Below are 23946 nucleotides of genomic sequence, written 5' to 3'. Positions count from 1 at the left end.
TTTTGGATGATTTCAAAGAAGAAAGCCTAATTTAGGTTTACAGATCCTTGGGGTCTCACAAAGTGACCCCATTGAATGGGGAGGTACCTCACGCCTTAGGATCTGGGGTCTTCCCATGTCTTTGCTGAGGACACAGAAGACATATAAGATCCATGTCCTTGAGAGGCTCATAATCTCAATAGGTGAAAACATGAAGTAATGAAAGAATAATACAAGCCAGTAGACATTCCTTGTGAGCACGTGTGGTACACAGAAATGAGAAGTCTTGGAGAAGTCCTCCTGGGTTGGAGAAGTCAGAGAGGCTGCATGGTGGAGCTGAGACTTGAGTCAGACCTTGCAGAATTAGGAATATTTGTTACTGAAGGGGAAAGCATACTAGTTTAGAAAATATGCCGCGTGGTAGTATATCTATAAGCAAATTTTTATCAAATGACTATATAAACACCATCCTAAAGCAGAGGGATCCTATCCTATCCATCACCGCTTTCTTCATGCAGTACTTTGCTGAAGTCCTTTTATATCTGAATGATTCCTCATGTATGAAGACACTTCTCTAGTGGATACCCTGGCAGTCATTGTATGGGTAACTGTCTCTGGTCACTACTATATGCTGCCATGACCCTACTTTTGGATGTTCATCAGAATTCCCCCATTTCTGTGGGGCTCACAGTCTCTATAGCAAGGGATTCCTCTCTCTGATATGAGCATGCCTCTTGCTTTTCAGCAGTACTGAGTTTTTTTCTGTTTCCCTCCACCACAGCCAAGTTCATGTCAACTTACCACATGCAACAATAAAAAGGTGACAGGTATCTAAAATCATGATGACAGCAATGCAGTATAATATATTGAATAAAGTTTTAGAAAAATCCCTGTTTCATAGTGATGCTTAAAAAGAGAGCAAGACACTATGGAGAACAGTATGGAGGTTCCTTAAAAAACTAAGAATAGAACTACCATACAACCCAGCAATCCCACTACTGGGCATACACCCTGAGAAAACCATAATTCAAAAAGAGTCATGTACCACAATGTTCATTGCAGCACTATTTACAATAGCCAGGACATGGAAGCAACCTAAGTGTCCATCGACAGATGAATGGATAAAGAAGATGTGGCACATATATACAATGGAATATTACTCAGCCATAAAAATAAACGAAATTGCGTTATTTGTAGTGAGGTGGATGGACCTAGAGACTGTCATACAGAGTGAAGTAAGTCAGAAAGAGAAAATACCGCATGCTAACACATATATATGGAATCTAAAAAAAAAAAATGCTTCTGAAGAACCTAGGGGTAGGACAGGAATAAAGACACAGACATACAGAATGGACTTGAGGACAGAGGGAGGGGGACGGGGTAAGCTGGGATGAAGTGAGAGAGTGGCATGGACTTATATATACTACCAAATATTAAATAGATAGCTAGTGGGAAGCAGCCGCATAGCACAGGGAGATCAGCTCAGTGCTTTGTGACCACCTAGAGGGGTGGGATAGGGAGGGTGGGAGGGAGACACAAGAGGGAGGGGATATGGGGATATATGTATATGTATAGCTGATTCACTTTGTTATAAAGCAGAAACTAACACACCGTTGTAAAGCAATTATACTCCAATAAAGAATTTAGAAAAAAAGAGAGAGCAAGAGAGAAAGAGAGGAAAAGGAAAAAGAAGCAAACCTCTTTTATACAGAAGAGGGCTGGCTGGTAAATGTAGAGGAGTGATAAGTTTAAAACTATCATTTTGTAGCTCTCTATATAATAACTCAATAATGAACAGATGCTGAAACCATTGGGTGAAAGGCTGTTGGCCAACTCGATAGTCACATGAACTCAGAGTATCCCACAATAGTTTACTTATTTATGACAAAGGGAAAAATGTGCCCTTACAATGAAGAGGTCTGGCAATCACCACCTTAACCAGATGGCCAAGGAGTGGCACAACATGACACAATGGGCCTCCTGGTTTGATGCAGTGGGAGACGTATAACCTCCCCTTTGCAGTATTCTTGCAGAAATGTTGACCTGAATCTAATCAGGACAATGCAGTCAGATGAGTCCAGACGACTGGCCTGGGTCCTCAAAGGAATTAGTGTCATACAGAACAGAGGAAGGCAGGGGCGCAGTTCTCAGGAGGGGGGGATGGGAGGTAAGGTTGGGAGGACAAAGGCGCATAACAGTAAAAATGCAGTGTATAAACTTTGAATTCTGACTTTAAAAACATCTATAAAAGACATTTTCATTTGAATATAGACTGTAGGTTGGATGACGTCATTAAATCCATGCTGATTTTCTTAGGTGTAACGGTGTTGTAATGTAGAATGTTTCTGTTTAAGGAGATACATGCTGAAGAATTTAGGTAGGAAGTGTCATGATGCCTATAGACTTCTTCTGGATGGTTTGGCAAGAGGGAAATGTGTTGTATGTACTTAGCTATCTAGAGATGGAGTGGGTGTGCTAAGCTGTTAATAGTAGGTGAAACTCGGTAAGGTGTACAGGGCTACTCATCGTGCAGTTCTTTCCACTTGTCAGTGGAAAGACAAATGGATTCCATTTGTCGGTTAAAATTTTCAAAATAAAAAATGTTTATAAAGAGACGATGACACACGATGTTTTCATGATGGTCTGAAATAACTGGCTTCCTGAATATGAGCTTTTAAGTGGTGGCACAGTGTAGCTGACACAATGTAATTGAATTTGCACAAGGAGGTATTAATAATCCCACTGGAGAGACAGAGGCAGAGGCCTGTTGCCGTGGTGTGACTCGACTAAGGCTGGTTAGACTCAGAGCCAGGACTGGAAGCCAGGCTTTCTCCTTCAGCGCCCAATAGCCTCTCCACTGCGGCTCGTCACAGGTGTAGCTCGGAGTCTTGTCTTCCTTTGCCAGGTCACCCTTCTCCGAAGGGTCTTAGAGAATTAATTGCTGTGATCTTTCCTTCTCTGTGTGGAGTTCAGACGTGAATCAAGGTTGACTCCTTTTTGAGACTGGTGTGATAAGTCATCTAGAATATTTGAAAGGTGGTGCAGCCAGACCCTGCGCATTCAGGGGGGAACATTTCAAGGTAGCCTCCTGAGGGGATTTAATGAAAAGCCAAACTGGCTAGGAAGGGACCTAACAGCATAACGCATAGCTTTAGCATTAGCCCCACTGAGCTTCTCGAGCATCAAGTGCAGTGTTTTGTTTTCATTAAATGAGCTCACAGTTGGTAAAGATCTGGGTGGAGGGAGGACAGGAAAGGTTCCATGAAAACCAAAATCTCAAATACTACTAATAATGAAAAGAGAAGGCTTGCTTTCATTATTTTCTAATTAGAGAGTTGAACTTTATAGCTCAGGAAATAAGGCTTTCCTCTTTGAATGTAATACCCTTTTCCAACGGGGTGCTTCACATGGCCCTTCACTTACAGACGGGCGCATTCAGCTGAGAACAGGTGCCAAGCAAATGACTAATCACTTCCTTCCAGACGAAGGGCCGAGCGTGAGGAGGCGCTGGAGGCATGATGCCAATGCACGCTCCCAATGCACGCTCTCTGGGAGAGATGGAGCTGCAGTCCTCATTAACTTCAGAGGTGGGGCAGTGATGCCCTGCCGGTAGGCACTGTTCTTCTTAAAATCATAACGAAAATAAGTTAATGGCCCCTAATAAAACCACTGTGCAGCTCTCGTGTACCAATGCTGAAATGTGATGTGTGAGAAGAAATCTCTAGTTGTCCCTTGGCGTCGGTGGGGTGGCCCCGTCTTGTGAGCTCATAGGCCCCTATGGGTTATCTCAACATTCATTTTCTTATTGGTCCTCTTCCACATCTTCCGCTCTTTCATTCTTATTCCACTCCACCCCCATTGCTGTGCATGTATCTGGGAGGAGTACCTATTGGTTCCTGCTTATTTTTAGATTTAGGTGAAAATCAAAGGGAGTACTGGATGTTTGTGATCTTTGAATTAAAGTCTACTCTACTGAGTGGTTTCTTCTCAATACTTTTTCAGGGTTATTTCTAAGCCTTTAGCCCCTTATCCCTGCATTTAAAACCCTCTGCAATCCAGTGTCTCCTCCACCCCTGCCATTTATCTAAATGTATTTTCCATTCCTTAAGCAGGATGTTTACTCCCAATAAGTATGCCTCATCCCATTTTCCTCCTTCCCACAGCCATGCTTTCGCTCATGTCCACTTGGAATATTCATTCCCCTTTTCTCGGTATGTGGTATCACAAAATGGGTAAGACCATGACTCTGGAGCCAAGACTGTCTGAGTCTAAAGCTTGACCTTGGCCAAATTACTTAAATTCTCAGTGCCTTGGTTTCCTCAACTAAAAGTGGGGCTGATAGTTCCTACCTCATAGGGTTGCTGCGGGACTAAAATGAGTTTAAAAAAGTACTTTAAAACAGTGTCAGTGCTATATGAATATTAGCTGCTTTTATCACTTTTACTCATACAAACGTTACTGATTCTACAAGGTCTAACTCAAGTCTGCAGCCTCTCCGATTCTCCAGCCCAAGAGGACTTCTCCAATACTTCTCATTTCCGTGTACCACACACTCACAGTGAATGTCTAGTGGCTTGTATTATTCTTTCCTTCTTTCATGTTTTCCCCCATTGAGATTATGAGCTTCTCAAAGCCATGGATCTTATATGTCTTTTGTGTCCTCAATAAAGACGTGGAAAGACCCCAAATCCTAAAGCGTGAGGTACCTCCCGACTCAGTGTTTGCTCTGTACATGCCCTGTTTCTGACAGGGGACATGATGAATGAGTAGTTCCAGATCCATATACAATAGTGAGTGAGAAACACTTTCTAAACAGCTGGAAGAGCTACAGTACATGAGGGAAATGGAGGAGTAGAAAGACTGTAGAGAAGGTTGTCTAGGGTCTAGTCTCGTTTCTGGTGTTCAAGAGTTTTAAGTTAAGAATTTGAGTTATTTTGAAACTATTTGTGGTTGCTGCTCTGTATTCTTTTGATTGCAACACTCTGAGTCAATGCTGTATTGGCCACAGCTTTGTAACATGACACTTGCATGTGTTGAACTACACCTACACAAAGTAAAAGTACTATTCAAATGCAGTGTACCGTTGATACCAATTTCTAGAATCCACTGTAGAGAAGAGAGTCCTCTGAGATGGTCACTTCTCTTGTTTCACAACTACCTCCTCATCTCAGGGTCACCCAATGCACGCTCTGTCTTTCTTTAAGGACATTTAAGCTCATTTATGGCCTCATCACAGATCCTGCCATGGGCTGTAACCAAAGCAGAATGAGTGAGAGGATGTGGATGTGGGGAGCAGGGTTGAACACTTGTCACTGGGCTTTGGACATAAATGAGACATGGTACCCAGGATGCTGCCTCTGAATGGTGGGGCAAAGGAAGGTGCCCCATGTAAAGACGGCAGGGATCCCAGGGGAAGGAAGCCAGGCAGGTGTACAGTGAAGAGAATGAGTTGGGTTATCTTAGTATGAGGCCCCTTGAACTTTAACGTGCATGTGAATCACTTGGAATCTTATGAAAATGCAGATTCTGAGTCCGTAGGTCTGGGATGGGCCTGAGAGTCTGCATTTCTAACCAGCTCTCAGAAGATGCTGTAGATGCTTGTCCATGGACCATACTTTTAGTAGCAAGGCCTTAGGAAAGAGCGTGAAAGGGATAGGCCTGTGAGCCTGATAACCTGAGAAGTGACTGCCAGATAAAAAGACATTATTTTCAGGTATTAAAGGATTTAGGGAATGGGCATCGATGGTGTCCCTTCAGAAGCAAAGTGAGCAGGTTCTAAGGGGAGGGTGAAAAATGAGAGAGAGAGAGAGAGAGAGAGAGAGAGAGAGAGCGAGCAAGCAGGGTCCATTGATCAACTACTCTACCTACTTGGAGAATATCCTTTCACTCTTCTCAGTTGAAACTTGAAATTTCTATGCTCTCTTTTAACCAGGGCAGCGACTCCCCCCCAGGCTGTCTCTTCTTAGCTTCAAAGCAGTCCACTGATGTAGTGAATAATTTCATCAGTTGGAAATTTGGTCACTGGAAATCCTCAGGGCCCATTTGATTAATTTTGAACTTAATGGGTTGGTTGATTGTCATGTGAACATGTGACCTAGCTGCCATCCCACACAACTCCTCTCACCCTTGGCATTTTAAGTCAAAAAGAATGTCACCAGAGAGTTAGGAACATGGTAAAAGATGAGAAAGAGCCCACCTCAAGCTAGAAGTGGGAATGGCAGGAACTGTATGGGAGGGCGTGAATCTGCCAGTTTACTCACAGTGTTATGGATTCGTTATTCATCCCTTGAAAAGCATTTCCTGGTACCGTGGTTATGTGTAAGTTATCACAAATTTCCCTTGAGGAATGAAATGAGAAATATTTACTTTCCAAATTTCAGATGCAAATAGGAAACTGTTATGCATAGCAATCAGCCTGGTACTTACAGAATGAAATTAAATTCAGAGGAGAAGATCTTCGTAACATCTGGAAGCTTTCGGATGCCGGTGTTACAGATGCTCCTGTGGTTTGGGGCAGGGTGGGAATGTGGGCAGAGTGAGTAAAAGTGATCGTTATTAAGGAATAAAGATAAAAGCGGTAGAAAGGCACTTTGTAATACAATTTTCACATTAAATTTAAAAACATGGAGTTTGGCTTTATCAGTAACACTTCTAGCTGCTGAAGGTCATCAGAATTTAAAAGCCCCTAACACTGTGGGGGTAGTTACTCTAATGGCTCCTACTTAGAGATCTAGGAGATGCGACTAAACTTTTAAGTCTTTTTCATTTACATCTGTAAATATTTCCAGCCTGTCTTTTTACTATTGCATCAATTGCATTTTTGTATTGTATTGCGTTCCATTTCCTTTTGCTAACTAGTTTATTCCGTGCTCTTGATGGTTCCAGAAAGCATCTCACTACTTTAGAACAGGTTTTAACTCAAACACTTCAGGAGGATTAATCTCCATGTGAGAAATCCATTTCCTCATTATTAACAATCTCCCTTTATTTAGCTACCTTGCGATTCAGGGAGTTCTTCCTTGTATCTCACTGAGATCATTAAACATTCTTTGGGTTATTGGAGCTACTCAGGACTCCTCTTCTTTTCCTCCCACCTTTTATTTAGCCTTCAAAGAGGAGAGAGGCTTCAGTGATAGGTTAAACTGAAGGATATTTTATTACACAAGAATGGGAATGGAGTCCAGGCATCTGGATCTCCCCCCAATCGCGTTTTAAATTCACCAGTCATGGACACTGGACAACTGAAATGAACTGCCCGGCACTCTGGTGACAATGAAAGGAAGTCATCTTTCTCTCTGGGCTCACTCTGGTTCTCTTCCTTACCTGTTACCCCAGATCACACAATCCTTGCCCTGTCTGTGGCTGGTGAAGGCAGTGTGGGCTTGGACTGCAGTGTGTACCGGGGTTGGGGGAATATTGCTTTTTAGGGGTGAAATGCTATTTAATAAAGACAATGATTCTTCGACAACAAGGGGCTGCAGTGGTCAAGTTTGGTTCTCGGATTTTCTTATGTTTTTCCAAAGGAGTTGATGCTGCAGATACTTATGTGTCCCATAGACCCCTTGGAGGTCTGGAAAAGCAGAACACTTGGGTTAGGAATCATCATCCAGTGTTAGAGCTGCCGAAGGAGCTACACTGGTGCCCATCCCCCAGGGCAGGACTGCTTGCATGTTGTGGAACACTAGAGAGGTGTCTGCCCCTCCTCCTCTTTTTTTTTTTTTTTTTTTCCAGCTGGTAGGGGTTGTGGACTTTGCATCCTCTAGAGATTTTATGAAATTTAATTCATCAGGAAGAAGAGAGAATGGACATCTGTGTTAGAGGGTTAAATGTTCATTTTTTTCTGTGTGAATGAGTGATTACTTGATATATGAGAAGATCCATGGTGATTAATTTATAGATTTGTATCAAGTTTCAGGAATTCTGGTTTTGCTGGCAAGGCAATGAATCTGCTGGGCTACAGTGGTACTTATAGTTCTAACTAGTGGACTTAATAAGTTTTAATGGGAAATAGAAAATAATGATTTCGCTTATACGGCACAGTGCCTACCTCAAAGTAATGCTTTGAAAGTTTTCACTGAACGAATGAATGAACACATGAGAGAAAGGAGATCAGTAATTTTCAACCAGGGATGGGGATCAAATCAGAGTTGCCTCTTCCACTTTCACCTATGCTCTCTCTACCTCAACACCTCACCTTAGAGATGCCGATTTACGCTTTTGAAAGTGTCCTGACCTCCCTGTTCCATGCCCACCATCACTTTGAAGATCATTGCAAAGGGGTGATATTCTTCTTGGATGTTTGGGACGGAGAAAATGTTGGGAACCACTTACGTGTATTTGAAAGCACCCAGTGCGGTAGCTGATAAGAAATGCTGATTAAATTTTAATCAGAGGGCTGAGGCCAGACATGCAGATAATGCTAAATATGTGGTTTAAAAATTCTCTCCAACCTTTTAATTGTTTAGGTTTTCATCAGATGCCCACGTCCCCCTCCCCAATCGCTTAAAAAAGGAAAATTCCTCACAGGTATTTTAAGCGGGGGAGATTTGTAAATGCTCCGGGCTCGATGTACACCAGATTTTTAGTGTTCTGGATCAGTCTGTAAAGAGAAATGGAGAAACAGGCAGCAGTTTAATTGATGTGTTTCGTTCGCAATGCACAAGGTCATGGTCACCAGAGGATGCTGGCTGAAAGTGGCATCAACAAAATCAAGTGACTTTCCTGTGCTTGAGGGGAGCTCCAGGGACCCTGGGGATAGAAACGGAATGGTGAGAGCGGGTTGGCTACTGCTTTCAACCTCTTGCTGAGATAGGTGTAAGCATCATAGCTGGCAGTCTGTTCCATTCTCCCTTGCACCCCCTGAGGAAGCACCAACATCCAGGGCTCCTGGCCAGCTAGGTCGTGCCCCACCACGGAGCCAGCACACTGGGGGTGATGGGAGGTTCCATTCTCAGGAGAAATGAACAAATTGGCTACTTGTCCTTGTAGGCAAACTGGTTTTCTTTGTAGTGTGCTGGCAGTCACACTGACCAGTTATCCAGACGGGCACTCAGTCTTTGTAAAAGCCCAGGGCAGAGGCCGGGGGCTTGGATTGGGGGGATTTTTTGTCCATTCTATAGATAATTGGTTGTGTGATGATGCCAAGCCTCCTAACTTCCCGGAGCTAATGCTCCCTTCTGTAAAATTAGAATAATAATAGTACTCTTCCTACCTCACAGGTTGGCAGGTAGTGAGTAACATAATAGGTAGAGATAATGTACAAGGCAGGGCTTTGCAAAATACGGAAGTACAGCCATAATACCACAGTGGCGTTATTGCTCGTCCCCCTAGTTCCCCAGTGACTTTGGGAAGCAGCCACATTTACTGGGTTCTGTCTACTTTGGATTCAGTAAAAGGTAGTACATGCATCTGGCTTTTTTAACCCATGCAGCAACCACCTAAGGAAATGATAATTACTCTTGTTCTGTAGAGAAAATCTAGTGTATTGGTTAGGTGGACGGACTCTGGAGTCAGCTTGGTTTTACATGCTGGTTTTACTAATTGTATGACCTTGGATACGTCACTTAAAGCTTGATTTCCTCGTAGTGTGGTTTCTGAGCGGTAAATGTGTGTGTCGCGATCGCAGTAAGGCCTCCACCAGTGTTAACAATGACTATTCCAGTTGATGAAATCAGGAAGTTGAATGACTTGTCTCTAGCCACAGAGCTGAGAAGTAGCAGCACTTGGAGGTGAACTCGGTTTTTCTGACTCTGAGTCTAGCGTGCATTCTACCTTCTAAAGTAACCCACTCTCGGTGCCTATTTCCGTCCTTTCTGTCCCTTTGATTCTTAAGAGGTGAGTGACGTTTTGTTGTAATTATTTTTACAACAACTGAGTCAAGCAGTCATGGGCCACATAAGACATTATGTGGGTAGGATGGAAAGAACTTTTATTTCTTAAGACTCTTTTGGGGTCTGACCACTCATCCATACATTCATTCAGTCAACAAACATTTATTGAGCACCTACATGTGCCAGGCATTGTTCTAGGTGCTGGAGATACAGCTGTGAACAAGACAAAGAGGGCTTGCGGGGAGCTAACATTCTAGTCTCAGGGCCTTCTTTGGGAAAAGTCCATAAACTTTCCCTTAGAGCACTTTATTTTTCTTTCTGTATTGATAAATTGATACTTTATCTATTAATAAATGTTGCTCTGCATCACGAACAGCTTTATTTATCTCAAGCTGCTCTGCTTCAACATTGCTTGGGAAGTCTGTTAAAACTGAAGAATTTCAGATTTCCAGGTCTGGGATAGGACTGTCACCTGTAATGGAAATGACCTTGCCCCGCTCCCCACTCGCCTCTTGAAATTCTACTTCACAGCGAAGTCCAGACTATACCGTTTGCACTAAAACACCCATTATTTCGGATTTCCCCGTAACTGTTGGTGAGTTAGTCTTACCTCTCTGGTTACACCATCATTTCCTGGGGGAGATTTATATTTTCCCTCCTCTGTATTCCAGTAGCATTTGACCTTTGGTTGGACATGTGCACCCACATACTTATTAATTAATTATTCTCTTTAGATAATTGCTATTTGGACCATTCATAGGGAGGCCTTGTGGTATAGTGGAGAATACACAAGCTTTGAAGATAGGCTGGGGTTGAATTCCAGCCCTGCCATTGTCTCAGGTGCCACATCGGTCAAGTTACTGACCGTTCTGAGCCCCCATTCCTTCCCATGAACAAAAGAGATAATTACCCCACTTTGCAGGGCAGCTGTGAGAATTAAATGACACAACCTAGAATAAATAAAGGCCAAGCACAAGTGCTCAGAATATGTTTGTTGCTAACATCTTTTTCGCTTCCGTAACTTTTGAAACTCTTCTGCAGATGTGGTTTGCAGAAGGTCAGGTTTGGGCCAGATAAGACAGCAGTAAGAAGTCTGGTTTAGGGGTCACATGACCTGCTTTCTAGCCCCAGCTCTGGCACTAACTTGCTGTGTGACAAGTCAGTTAACCTCTCTGGGCCACAGGTGTATCATCTGAAAACTGAATAGAGCCAGTCTCCTCCCATCCCCTCTTTTTTGTAAATTGGAGGAAAATGATAATTTGGAAAGGATTATTTTTAAGACTCCGTTCAAAGACATCACAATAATAACAACAAATCCAGCATACACATGCCAAACACTTTTACATGGTAGGTTTCCAAGAACCATTTACTAAACCAACGAATATGCTCAAACAGTCCCCAGTGAACTAATTCATGATCTCTAAGCTCCTTTCCAAATTTTCCCACCACCCCAAGAACTCCATACACTCCCTTCCATAAGGTAAGAGCTCCTTGACAGGACTCCACAATGTCAATTTTCATTTCCAACTTTGTGTTGTGATGTTCCAGAGTTTATACAGCTCCCAGGGAGAAGCAGTTGTCACCATGGCAACCTTCAGGCCACTGCAGTGAGAGAAATTAGTGCCTGCCCAGACCTAGTAATTGCTGTGGTCTTTTCCTCTTGGATTCCTAGCAGTGGATGCTTGAATACAAATACTGAGTGGGCTCCAGCAAGCGAGGGTAATAGTGTACAGCAATAAACTATCTGTTAGCTGATGCTTACATTTCAGACAAATTGAGGAGGCTGTCAAAGGCATTAGCTTCTATCTTTTCCAGGGAATCACTCTGAGAGATTTCACTAGGGGAGAGAGAAAAAAAAAAAAAAAAAAAAAGAAGAAGAAGAAACATGAAAGAAATGACTGTGTCTGCATAATAATAGGCTGTGTGTACAACCCAACAACTGGGGGCTCCAGTGTGTCCTTTTAAAAAAGAACAGGGAAGCCTTAAGTTGTCCTCACATCATAAAGTGCTAACACGCCCATCCCCCCCGCCCCCCTCCTTTAGGAACACCAATGGGCACCTGCAACCCAGATGCAGTTGAAATGCAAGTTTCAGTATTCCCTGTTGATGCGACAGGTTCTTTTCCTTATTTATCTATGACTCAGAGTCACAGATTGTTAGAAGTGGGCACGTCCTTTGGGAAAATCCAGTCAGATTCCCTTGTTTTACAGTTTTGGGAATTAAAGCTCTGAGAGGAGAGGCAAATAATGCTCATGGGAAGATTCAGGGCCAGGATCAGAATGTCTGGGTTCTCAACGCCATCACTCTAGTGAGGTTTTAATTTGGGTTAGGATGCATTGTTTCTTAACGCTTTACCCCTTTCCCCAAATCCTGTTCTGATGCAATTGCAAAGTGGTCAACTCCTACACGAAGTGTCCTTCTTGTGTTGTAACTGTCTGTTTATTTGACCATTTCCTTCACTTCATTAGCAAATTGAGGACAAGGTGTATTGTCCTATTCACTTCTAAATCCCTGGTGGCTTCATGTAGCCTGGCACATAGGGTATAAATGAATGAATAGATAAGTGAATGAACTGATTAAAAAAAAAAAAAGACACAAAAGTAAAGGAACCAACTTTGCCATATATTTACCACCACCAAGCATGTAGGTAATGTCAGTGTTACCCTAAAATCCCAGCAGAAGCTACCATTTGCTGCCAGCTGAGAAAGAAGTCGCAAAATCTAATGTTTACATTCCCTGAAGGCTTCAGGCTTGATGAGAGCTTTAGCCCACAGGAAGGCTGAGCCTAAGGCAGTTAAGGTCTTTTATGAACAACACAGTGATGGATAGTTCCTAGGCTGATTCGTTATTCCTCCCTAATGGTTCACTTATTTAACTGTGGCTGCTTTCCTCACTAGGAGGTCTTAATATATTAAAAGCTATCAAAACTCAACATTTAAACTTGAGAGCAGAAGAGTAAGGGTTAGCCTCAAGCAAACTGACATTTACGTAACCTGCAGTGTATTTCCTATAATATGCACTAATTCTTAATGAATTATTTTTAATATCCTCCTTGCTTGCTTATACCCTAAAAAGCAATCAGAGGTTCCCCAAGGAACTAGGACTGATGATGCAGCGTCTCCTTTAGAGATGCAAATCTGCTTCCAAAGCCCAGAGGATTGTTAAGATGCTCTCTGGGAACTAAATGGCCTCTGAGGTCCTTTGACTCAGACTAACATTAAGGAGGATGCTGGAATACTGGACTCCTTTGAAAGTTCTCTTTCCACATATGGGATCTTGTGTCCTAGAAGCTGACACAGGGATGTAGGATTGAAGTTAACATGTAACACAAATATGAGATCACATTGCATTATCAGGCTGCTTTACAATTTTGATAAATGCCTTTTATCAGTATGGCTATAGATACTGTGTTTTTGTGATACACTTATATTTTAGATACAAAGATAATCTTCTGATGCACAATAAACTTTCAACACATTTTCTTCTATGTAGGTGTGATCTAAAAATGTGACAGGAGGGAATAGCTGCTCTAGCAGAGGGAGAGTTTTTATGACTGAAATCTATCTTCTTTTCTACTTGAGTAATTTATCATCACTTATCAAAAGACATTCAGTTCACTGAAGCAAGGTTAGTTATCTGGATTTTAATAACTCTTGAAAATCATACCTTTTCTTCAAAGGTCCCTGGGTATTATTTGTACTTTAAAGATAAAAATACTAGGGTTTCCTAAACACAATTCCTCTCCTAGAAAAATTATCCCCTTTCAACTATGTGTTCTCTGAGGGAAAAATTTATTCCAATTATAAATGTCTTTTGATATGCAGTATCTTACTTACATTTTTATGACCTCATTAAGTCCTCTGAAAGCTTGAGATGGGATTACTTTGATAGGGAGATAGGTGAGTGATCTAGAAAAGAAAAAAGGAGAGCCAAGAGCTTAAGATTTAAGATTGGGTGCCTTTTAAATTCATGAATAAAATGTGTGTGTGTGACTACAGAGTTCCAAATAGCTAGATTCAGGTTGAAAGTTCTAACTTATATCAATAAAGAGAGGCGCCATGACTCATTCTTGGTCTTTATCAAAGAGTGTGTAATTTTGTTTCGAAGATAGTGAACTTTGGGATCAGACCCAACCAGGTTCAAATCCCCACTCTCCTACTACCTGGCTATAGGACCCTGAGCATATTATTTACGTCCTCTGTTTCAATTTCTTCATCTATAAAATTGAAATAATAATTTCTATTTCACAGGGTTGTTATGATGGTTAAACAAGATAACCTGTATAAAGGGTAGGGCTTGGCACCAAGTAAATAGTTAACACACAGTTTTAGAGTGGACTTACGGGCTTGTTGGGAGGATGGAAAAGAAGCTATCTTGGGTAGAGTGGAGAAATAGATGGTGAAATTACAATTGAAAACCAGGCAGGCAAGAGAAGGGAAGAGTCACTAAGAACATGTTCCTATTTTGATCTTTACCACCTTCCCCAGGCAGCCTATTTTAGTATTATCCCAACCAGACCACTTTGCTCCTGTGGTTCAATCAAGCGGGCCTCTCATGCCATTTGCGGGGAGTATCTATAGAGATTCCTTCAGGCACTTACTTATATCCAGAAGAACAATCTGAGTGTTCTTGAACTGAGATAAAAGTTACGCGTTACATAAAAGTTGAGCAAAGAGTGACTACTCAGCAAGAGCAAAACCAGAATAGGATGATAAAGGAAACTGGGGTTAAGATAACTCAGGAGAAAGCAACTGCAAGGCGTAGATGAATGTTCACCCAGTATTTATCAAGCATGTACAGTGATTCAAGGATTTGGCTCAAGGACTGGAAGACAAGAGGGGAGTAGACCAGGACATTTCAGGAGGGACGTGAATATCAAGAATATGGAGAATAGAAGTGGGAGATGCTGCCTTGTTTTTCGTGTGTCTATGCAGCAGAAACTGGCTTAGCTGCTGGGGGAGAGCACCTCCACCATGATGAGCATATTCAAATCAGTGAGATGTCTTACAGTCCCAGAAGGGACTTGTAACATGCTTGTAACGTGCTGTGGGAACTATGCACACCCACCTGTAACCTTATTTTACTCACTCAACAATGGTGTGAGGTGGGTATTTCCCTTCGATAGCAGAAGAAACTTGATCAGATTAAGTAACCTGGACAAGGTAACATGACCAAGCAGAGAGTCTCCAAATGTTCTTTACTGTGCAATACTGGCCTGAAGTGTATGATTCCTAACCCACTCTCTCTCTTTTTAAATTTTTTCCCCAACTTTATTGAGGGATAATTGACAAATATAATTGTATATATTTAAAGTGTACAACATGATGATTAGATGTATACCTACATTGTGGGATGATTATCAATATCAAGATAATTGACACATCTGTCACCTCAAGTAGTTAACTTTTTTTTTTGTGGTAAGGATGCTTAAGATCTACTCAGCAACTTTCAAATATACAATGCCATATTCTTAACTATAGCCACCATGCTGTACATTAGATCCTCAGAACCTATTCTTCTTATAAGTGAAGGTTTGTACCCTTTGACCTGTATCGCTCCATTTTCCCTTACCCCAGCCACTGGCAACCACCATTCTATTCTCTATTTCTGTGAAATTGGCTTTTTTTCGAGGTTCCACAGAGAAATGATACCATATAGTATTTGTCTTTCTCTGGCTTATTTCACTTAGCATAATGCCCTCCACTTCCATCCAGGTTGTTGCAAATGGCAAATTTTCTTCTTTTTATGTCTGAAAAATATTCTGTCGTGTGTGTGTGTGTGTGTGTGTGTGTGTGTGTGTGTGTATATATATATATATATATATATATATACACCAAATTTTCTCCATCCATTCATCTGTCAAGTGACTTTAGGCTGTTTCCTTATTCTTGGCTATTATGAGTAATGCTGCAATGAACATGGGATGGAGATGTCTCTTAGAGATAGTGCTTTCATTTCCTTTGGATGTATAGCAGGTCACTCACTCTCTCTCAGTGAGCAAGGTGAAGGGACATGAATTGGAACCTTGTTTCTCTTGAGAAGAGGCATGTCACACCCTTGCTATTCCTCCTGCAAAGCAGCTTACCAGCAGTTCCTCTCTAGGGCTAATGCAAAGAAATTTCATTGCAGAAAAATGCTTTCACTCAACTGTCTCTTAGAGATGCTACAACCTAGAACAAGTAATCCAAACTTGCTCCTCTGATTTTATCCCTGAAGACAGTCCCACCAAGTACCTCCTTCAGTACCCAAACTTATTTAACAGGGCATCCGAGAAGAACAGGGACTGTAGGGGGAGAAATCTTCCTATGATGGCATGTTTCCTTCCTATATTTCTTCTGCAATCATGTCTGCTTGGCTTACTGATTAAAAACACAGTTTCATTGCTGTCTGCACTGCCAAGTCAATAAATTTCCAGAAGAGAAAGCTGTATTCTACTGTACCCCATGCAACATCAATAAAACTGACTGCCAAATTCTGATTCCAGAATCTTTATTGCTGGGGATAATGCAGTGCAGAACATATTTTGGAGAGTGTTTACATAAAAGCTTCAACTGAACCTTTCAGAGCTGTTTATTCATGTAAATGGAGCCCAGAAGCTGCAGCCTCTCAGCAGGCACCCTCCTCCTCCAAAAACGGAACACAGCGTGGCTCCCCGGAGAACAGTGTGGCTCAGGGAGGGTGCCTGAGTTTTTGATCGATGTAGGGATGAGGGATAAGGAGCAAAGGTTGGACAGAAGGGAGAGAAGCTGTAGATCATACACTGGCTGTCCCCGGTGACTGCAGAACAGCCCTGGTGCAAGATGAAATTTTGTAGAGTTGATGTTGACGCTTCAGAGCAGGAAAGGCAGCAGTGATGAGAGGGAAAATAGAGTTCCTACCATAAAAGAGGCACTGAGCAAACAGGAGGTAGCTTTATGGGTGTGGCTGGGACAAGAAAGAGGCCTGGGGGTCAGGGAATGGGGAGAGAGGTGGGGTGAGACAGGTGCACCAAGCTTTTCACAACAGAAGTATTCTCATGAAGTGATGTGGAGAACGTGCTTCTGTGAATCCCAAACTGTTTTCCCCACTGACTTATATTTTTATTTTAGAGGGATTGTGTATTCCTTTCTGATTCATCACAGTGGGCGCAGTTACTGAGCATTCAAGCTGCTGTCTCCTGTATTTAAATGTTCACGTGGCCCATGATTTGTTAATAACCATTTGAATGTACTCCCTTTGAAGGTGATCCCTCCTCTGACGGATGCTTCTGTGATTCTTTCCATGAAGCCAGAAGCTCTTAGCAATGTGAACAATTGTCTCAATAACCCTGCAGTTCTACTCCTGTATATGTCCCAGAGAAATCTGCACACTGATACTCAAGGAAACTTGCACAAGGATTTTCTTCACAGCCTTGTGGCATCAAGGGGTATTGAAGGCAACCTGAGTGTCCACTGCTGTGAGGGAGGGGGGCTCAAGTGTACACCTGCGAATGGGTCGCCAGTTAGGAGCAAGAGTGTAAAGGTGCACAGCGCAGCATGTGTGGGTCTTAGAATCATGGTGTTAAGAGAAACGACTAAGAAATTAATGATATGTATACACGACACTACTTGCAGAATTAAAATACAGACACACCAAACATGAGCCATTAGAAAACATATAAACATACATCAGCATGGTTGCCTATGGTGAGTTGAGAGAAAGTGGGAGGAGGGAATAAAATGAATAACTAAAATGAGGGGACTTTGAATGACCCACTGATTATGTTATTTGAAGGCAAAAGTATGGTCAGCTTAACCCTCTGTACCTGAGAGACCAATGGAGAAGATAAAATTTTCGTTTTGATGTACTGAGTTCCCCCCTCCTTCTCTTCCCTTCCTCTTTCCTTCTTTCTTTCTTTTTTTTTTTGAAAGTTAGGTCTACATGAATTCTAAGAATTTTGTGAACTTCAGGAACTCTTCTGGAAAGGTCTAGTTAATATCATTTGATACAGAGCAGAAGCCAAGGAGAACTGAGGAAAAAGGGGCCGAAAGCAAGGACAGTCCAGCAGCTCTGTTGTCCAGTGTCAACAAAGGGAAAGAAAGCTATGCATGGAGCAAAGAAACGTAAGAGATTGACACTCCCAAACTATGCATCTCAGATGGGTGGTAGAGAACCAAGGTTACTGGGCAAATGTGAAGTTGAACTTGCAGAGTGGAGCGTTCTCTCTGCCTCTTGAGTAGTCAGTGAGATGGCTGTGGAAGTATGTGGTGTGGAATCATGCAGTTACTTATATTTATTACAGTTCATAGTCCTTTTTATAGTTTTAAACTTTGATTTTTAAATTAATTGATGATATAACACAGGCGATACCTGAATTATGGCCAAATTCTACCTTGGTCAAGAGCCTTTACCAGAGATGTTGAAGCAAATACTTAGACTGGATGACAAAGGCTGTCTTAGTTTCATCAGTTCTGGAAACTCCATCGACTCATGAATCCCACATACAAGTCCCCCAAACCTTCCAGTTATGTGTTAAAGTTGATCTAGAAGCAGTCTCTACTCCTTAGGATTGGAAGTAAGGACTCACCCTGGTTCTGGGATCTTGTGATCCGTCATGACCCTGGTGAAGTCCTGTGTCTTTCTGCATTGTCTGCACTAGACCCGACACTATTTGGAGGGCAGGAGTGTGCCTGCAGTACCTTGAATTACACGGCCCCCGCCCCGTATTGGTACTTGTTTTGGCCTTGGTTGCTCATCCTGTAGCCTGCTCGGTCTCCCCAGAGTCCATCCAGGAGTGGAGCCTTTGCCTTCTCTTCTTGTCAATCACCAGATCCTGGTCCCTGTATTTTTCCCTCTTAGAAGACACTGCTGACCCAGAACAGTTCCTAGTTGCTATCTGGTTAGGATCAATGTCATCTCTCTCACTACTTGGTTTTGACTTTCAAACTGGGCCCCCTGGAACAGACGGGGACCCTGTGCTGGGGCTACCCAGTGCAGCTGGGTTAGTTCCTCCAGTGGCTGCTGGTGGGCTGCCAAAACCGCCATTTAGGACTGAGGTACTCATTCCCCCAGCTGTGGGGAGAGTGGGCAACTGAAGCTCTCAGCGGAGTTGCTCTCCCGGAATTACGTTCAGCCTAAGATTGCCACCTCACCTAATGTCAGGTCTGCTCTCCTCTGCAGCCTGCATCCAGTGACTGGTCAATGCATGGAATAAACGCCCAGCCCTTTCGTTCTGCCTCATGGTGAGACTGCTCAGGAGGCCCATCCCACTTGCAGAGCTCTTTTCCATCAACTCTTTCTCCTGGGCCCTGACTCAGTCCCCTTCCTAGCCAGGCCCAGTTGTCAAGGCACCAGCTCACCTTCTGTCAGAGCCTAGCAACAGATAAACAAATAGCATTCAGATAAACCTAATCTCCTTGAAGAAGAAGATGCTGCATTATCAGGTCCTCCTTAACTGTTCCTAACGCCTCTTGAGTACTCAAGGGTGGGGCTTGGGCCTCTCTTATTTTTTTTCTTCTAAGTTTAATAACACAGATGACCTTGGACAAAGCCAGTTTGTCCTGTTCACTGGCTTGTTGATGAACCCTCAAAATAATGTTAGCTGGAGAGTTTCAGGGTCAGGAGTTTCTTTGTTCCCCTTCAAGGGAACCCAAGATTTAGAAATCCTTGCTTATAAAAACCTATCTACTGGGAGATATTTGCATGACCAAAGAGTTCTTTGCTCTACAGGAGGATTGATGAAAGGTTCCTTAAATAGCAAACTCCTTAGGTAAATGGAGAATATGGCTCAATTAACACTTTCAAACACAGATGTTGCCTAAAGCCAATTACAACTGTAGGTTCCCCTACCTCACTTTGGTTTTTAAGAGCTTGGAATTCCAGGGCAGGACCACCTTCTGAAGCCCACAGGCTGAGCAGGGGCAGAGGAAGACAACAGCCAGGGAAGAAATCCGAGCACTCATCAGGAGTCCTCAAAGCCTGGGTGGGGTCTTTGCTCGCCTTGCAGGAGCCTTTACCTCTTCTGCCCAGAATGACAGAAATGAATTATTTTTTTCACTTCCCTCTAATGGTTTAGAAAAGCCATCTATATTATCGATTTAAGAAAGCTACAAGCATCCATCCATCTTTCACAGATGATTAGTTTATTGCTAGAGCTACACACCCTGAATTTTAAAACACTACAAAATCAGGGGGAGACAAAAAGACAGAAACCAGGGATGGTCAAAGATTTTTTGCCTAATGAACTCATAGAAATGGGGGGAGGGAAACATTACCTTATTTAAATTAAAAAGAATGTTAATGTTTTTATATTTATTACACGAGACCTTGTTCTACATTGAACAGAGGCTTAAGAATTCCTGTGTTCTTATCAAAGTCACTCAGTAGTTATAATAAACTTGCTTTCATCTTGGGGTGAAATAAAAATGGCTTTCTCCTTTACAAACGATTTTAAATCTTTGCGCTTTCAAATGCATCGATCTATTTGGTAACTTCATTATTGGGTATGTCTTCATTCATTGGCCTCTTGTCTTCAGCATTTACCTAGAGGGAGCTCAGACGTCAACGTTAACTGAAATATGACGTCAGTATAGATGGACCTCCAAGACGTTAAGTTTTACATCAGAAAATTTTAGAACACTCCTTTAAGTATTTACTGTATTAGACTCAGGGAATCAGACTAAAAGGGCTGCTTGCCATTGGTTTGGTCCAACCCCTCACTTTCGATGAAGAATCTTAAGTGAGGAAAAGTAAAATGACTTCCCTGAAACCACATGGCAATTCAGCAGCAGATCTGGATTTGAACATAGGTCACTTCATTCCTGGTCCAGTGCTGTGTCCTACATTAGTCACATCACATCAGTACTGTTCCTTTGGGGGTTTGCTGATACACCCCACTATGCAATCCTCTGGTTCTTCTGCGAAAACCTCACCTTCTGATAGAGCCACCAGCTTCTTGAGGGCATGTGCTCATGGTCTTTAACTTCAAAGGTGCAGCTCAAATTCCTGTTCTTCCATGAAGCTTCAGAGCCTACCAGAGTGTTTTTCTTCCTCTCCTGTCCTCCTCAGCACTAATGACTACCCAGTTTTTTTTTTCTTTTTCCTGCCCTATTTTTTGAGAATTTATCAGGTGCCTTGTATGAATGTTTCCTCTGTTCTACCATTGAACTCCCAGTCTCTGGTAGATTTTGCCTTCTGACTGTCTCTTGCTTCCAGCCCCTCTATTCCTTTTCCACTGCCACTCTCCTTGGTCATTCTTTTCTTCACCTCGACTGCTCTATAGTCCCCAAACTGGTTTCCCTGTACTCCATCCCGGGTTTCCTCTGCCCAGTCTAGATTAGTCTCCCTGATAACTCCCACCATGTCACTCTTACGCTCAGATTCTTCTGTACCACCCCTTGGCCAGTCTACTTATCTACAAATGTCTCAGCTTTGCATTCAAGGCCCCCAAAATAAAGGCTTGAACTTTATTTGACAGTCCTGTCACCCACTCTTCCCCTCATATAACCAATACACTAAACTTGCACTGTCCAAAAAAGGCAGCCACTAGCCACATATGACCATTGAGCACTTGAAGTATGTCCAGTCCAAATTGAAACGCACTGTAAGTTTAAACTACATTCCAGATGTCAAAGACTTAGCGAGAAAAAATAATGTAAATGATCTCATTAACAATTATTATATTGATTACATGTTGAGATGGGTGTGGCTAAACCACACTGACTATATTTTCAGCTGTCTCTTAGGCCCACAGTCCTACTCCCTCCCCTTTCTGCAAGGCTGAGATTTAGCCTACTCGTGAGGAATGCACCCAAACCAGATGAGTTCCCTATCAACTTTTACCCTTGTCTTCATCTGAAATGAAAACTGCAAGAATGCCTTTTGCCGATGCAGATGGTTAATGGTCATGAGACCCCCAGAGGAAGGAAAAACCCCTGGTTTCCATCCAGTGTGGGTGTGCTTCTCTCTAGCAGTCAGGTTTTATTTTTAGCTCTGGCCCCTTTAAAGCTCCCATCCCCTTTTCCATACCCTGTGGTATGGAGTACAGCTTCGAATGTGGAATGTCGCGTCAGCCTGACCCCACCTGTGTGTAAGTTACCCTCAATAAGCCTCATAATTGCGCTTCATGGCGTTGCCCGCTCTGTTTTTCGGTCTCAAGTTTGGAGGACGTTCTTCAATATTTCTGCCTTCCGACAAAATGATAATATTTTGTACAGTTGGATTACATAAAATATTAAACTTAATTTCACCTTTTAAAACCTTTTAAAATGTGGCTATTAAAAATTAAAATTACACTGGTGACTAACATTATATTTCTACTGGACAGTGCCTCCCTAGACAAATCAGACTACTGTGTCTCCTGAATTTACGTCACGTTTTCCTGCCTTCATTCACACTGTTTCTACCATCTGGCACATCTACCCTTCTCTGCCGGTCAGATTCTATTCTACCCTTGGTTGAAGGTCTGTCTCAGGTGCTATATACTTTATGGAATGTGTCTTCATCACCAATTGTATGTGCTTTCTCTCTGGAAGCAGCATAGTGGGATAGTGAAGAGTAGAAACTCTGGAGCCAGGTTGCCTGGGTTCATTTCACATGTATGAAGTGATGATGATACTAACTACTGCAGAAATTTTTTAGATTAAATAAGAAAATGTTTATGTAATATTCATACAGCATCTAGTACAAGGTTAGAGCTCAGTAAGTACTTTAAATTCACAGCTGCTTACTATGAAGGAGTCAAGCTGCCCCAGCTATGCCTGATGACAGCTCTCCTTCCTTGCTGGGGATGGGGTGGATTCAGCACTTTGGACTCTTCTATTTGTCACATCCTTACGTCTACAAAATGCCTGTGGCTTGTCTCAAGCTCTTTATTGTCTGCTGATTATACACAGGACAACTGAGAGAGAGGGTAGACATTCCGCCTTGGTACCTTTCTGTTGGCCTCAAGTATCTCTTATAGACCTTGTCTGATAGCCTTTTAAAGAAATGATAAGGAAGTGATAAAGAACAACCTTCCATTAAATATTTCAACTCTAGGGAGCCACTCTGCAGAATTCTCATTTGCTCATTGATTTAAAAAAGATCAGTCAGGGCTTCCCTGATGGCGCAGTGGTTGAGAGTCTGCCTGACGATGCAGTGGACACGGGTTCGTGCCCCGGTCCGGGAAGATCCCACATGCCGCGGAGCGGCTGGGCCCGTGAGCCATGGCCGCTGAGCCTGCGCATCCGGAGCCTGTGCTCCGCAACGGGAGAGGCCACAACAGTGAGAGGCCCGCGAACCACAAAAAAAAAAAAAAAAAGTTCAGTCAGTTGGAACTCTCCCATTGGAAAGTTCAATTTGCCTGACTCTTCTCCAAGACAGCCTTTCCAGAGCACCCACGAAGCTTGGGGAGTCTACGAATTATTGATATAATGTAAACCAAGATTTTTCAATAAGATTCCCTGGATGATGGATTTTCCAAGTCATTTGTGCAACAACTAAATTAAAAATATAAAGCCTCAGAGGAGAATGGTAAACACATCTTAGCACTTACTCAAAACCCATTTAAAGTTTTCTAAAGACACAAAGCAAAGTAACCCAATCTTTACCCCCAAACTAGAATTCTTCTAGCAATAATATAACATGACAAGAATAACTCTGGTAAATAAAACTACATGTTGAATTCTCCCCAGGGAAGGTCTGCATTTTGTGTAATGATTTCTCAAAAATATTTTTTAGAAGCAGAGAATATTATGTTGTCAGGGCAGTGACGTTGCAGATATGCTCCAGGAAACTCTTTCATTGCAAGCTTCTGTTTGCAGACACATTTTTTTTGGTGAGCCTGTAAAAGCTGGTTGCAACTGATATACTACATACTTTTTTCTTTTCTTTTTTTTTTTTTTGTGGTACGCGGGCCTCTCACTGTTGTGGCCTCTCCCGTTGCGGAGCACAGGCTCCGGATGCGCAGGCTCAGCGGCCATGGCTCACGGGCCCAGCCGCTCCGCGGCACGTGGGATCTTCCCGGACCGGGGCATGAATCCGTGTCCCCTGCATCGGCAGGCGGACTCTCAACCACTGCGCCACCAGGGGAGCCCTACATACTTTTAATTGACTTGATGGAATAGGTCTGAATTGCCTGAAATTACTGGCATGTGCACCTTCACTTTTCACTAACTCCTCAGCTCTGGTAGACACTGAT

At 42.6% G+C, this 23946-nt stretch overlaps 2 protein-coding genes across 18 annotated transcripts in view; one reads left to right on the top strand and one right to left on the bottom strand.

Annotated features, from left to right (window-relative positions):
• The window catches only part of GTF2A1L (general transcription factor IIA subunit 1 like), a 959941-nt gene that overhangs the window by 98898 nt on the left and 837097 nt on the right, over positions 1-23946 (top strand). The window lies entirely within an intron of this gene.
• The window catches only part of LHCGR (luteinizing hormone/choriogonadotropin receptor), a 66108-nt gene that overhangs the window by 33298 nt on the left and 8864 nt on the right, over positions 1-23946 (bottom strand). For all 3 annotated transcript variants that reach the window (XM_079940702.1, XM_079940703.1, XM_079940704.1), the window contains exons 2-6: positions 13646-13717; positions 11572-11646; positions 8504-8578; positions 6406-6480; positions 6240-6317 (exon numbers count right to left, since the gene is read on the bottom strand). In XM_079940702.1, the coding sequence (XP_079796828.1) occupies positions 6240-6317; positions 6406-6480; positions 8504-8578; positions 11572-11646; positions 13646-13717 (375 nt within the window). The remainder of the gene's footprint in view (positions 1-6239; positions 6318-6405; positions 6481-8503; positions 8579-11571; positions 11647-13645; positions 13718-23946) is intronic.

This window comes from Stenella coeruleoalba (assembly GCF_951394435.1).
Source record: "Stenella coeruleoalba genome assembly, chromosome: 13".
Classification (NCBI taxonomy): domain Eukaryota; kingdom Metazoa; phylum Chordata; class Mammalia; order Artiodactyla; family Delphinidae; genus Stenella; species Stenella coeruleoalba.
This window is presented reverse-complemented; position numbering and strand designations above follow the sequence as displayed.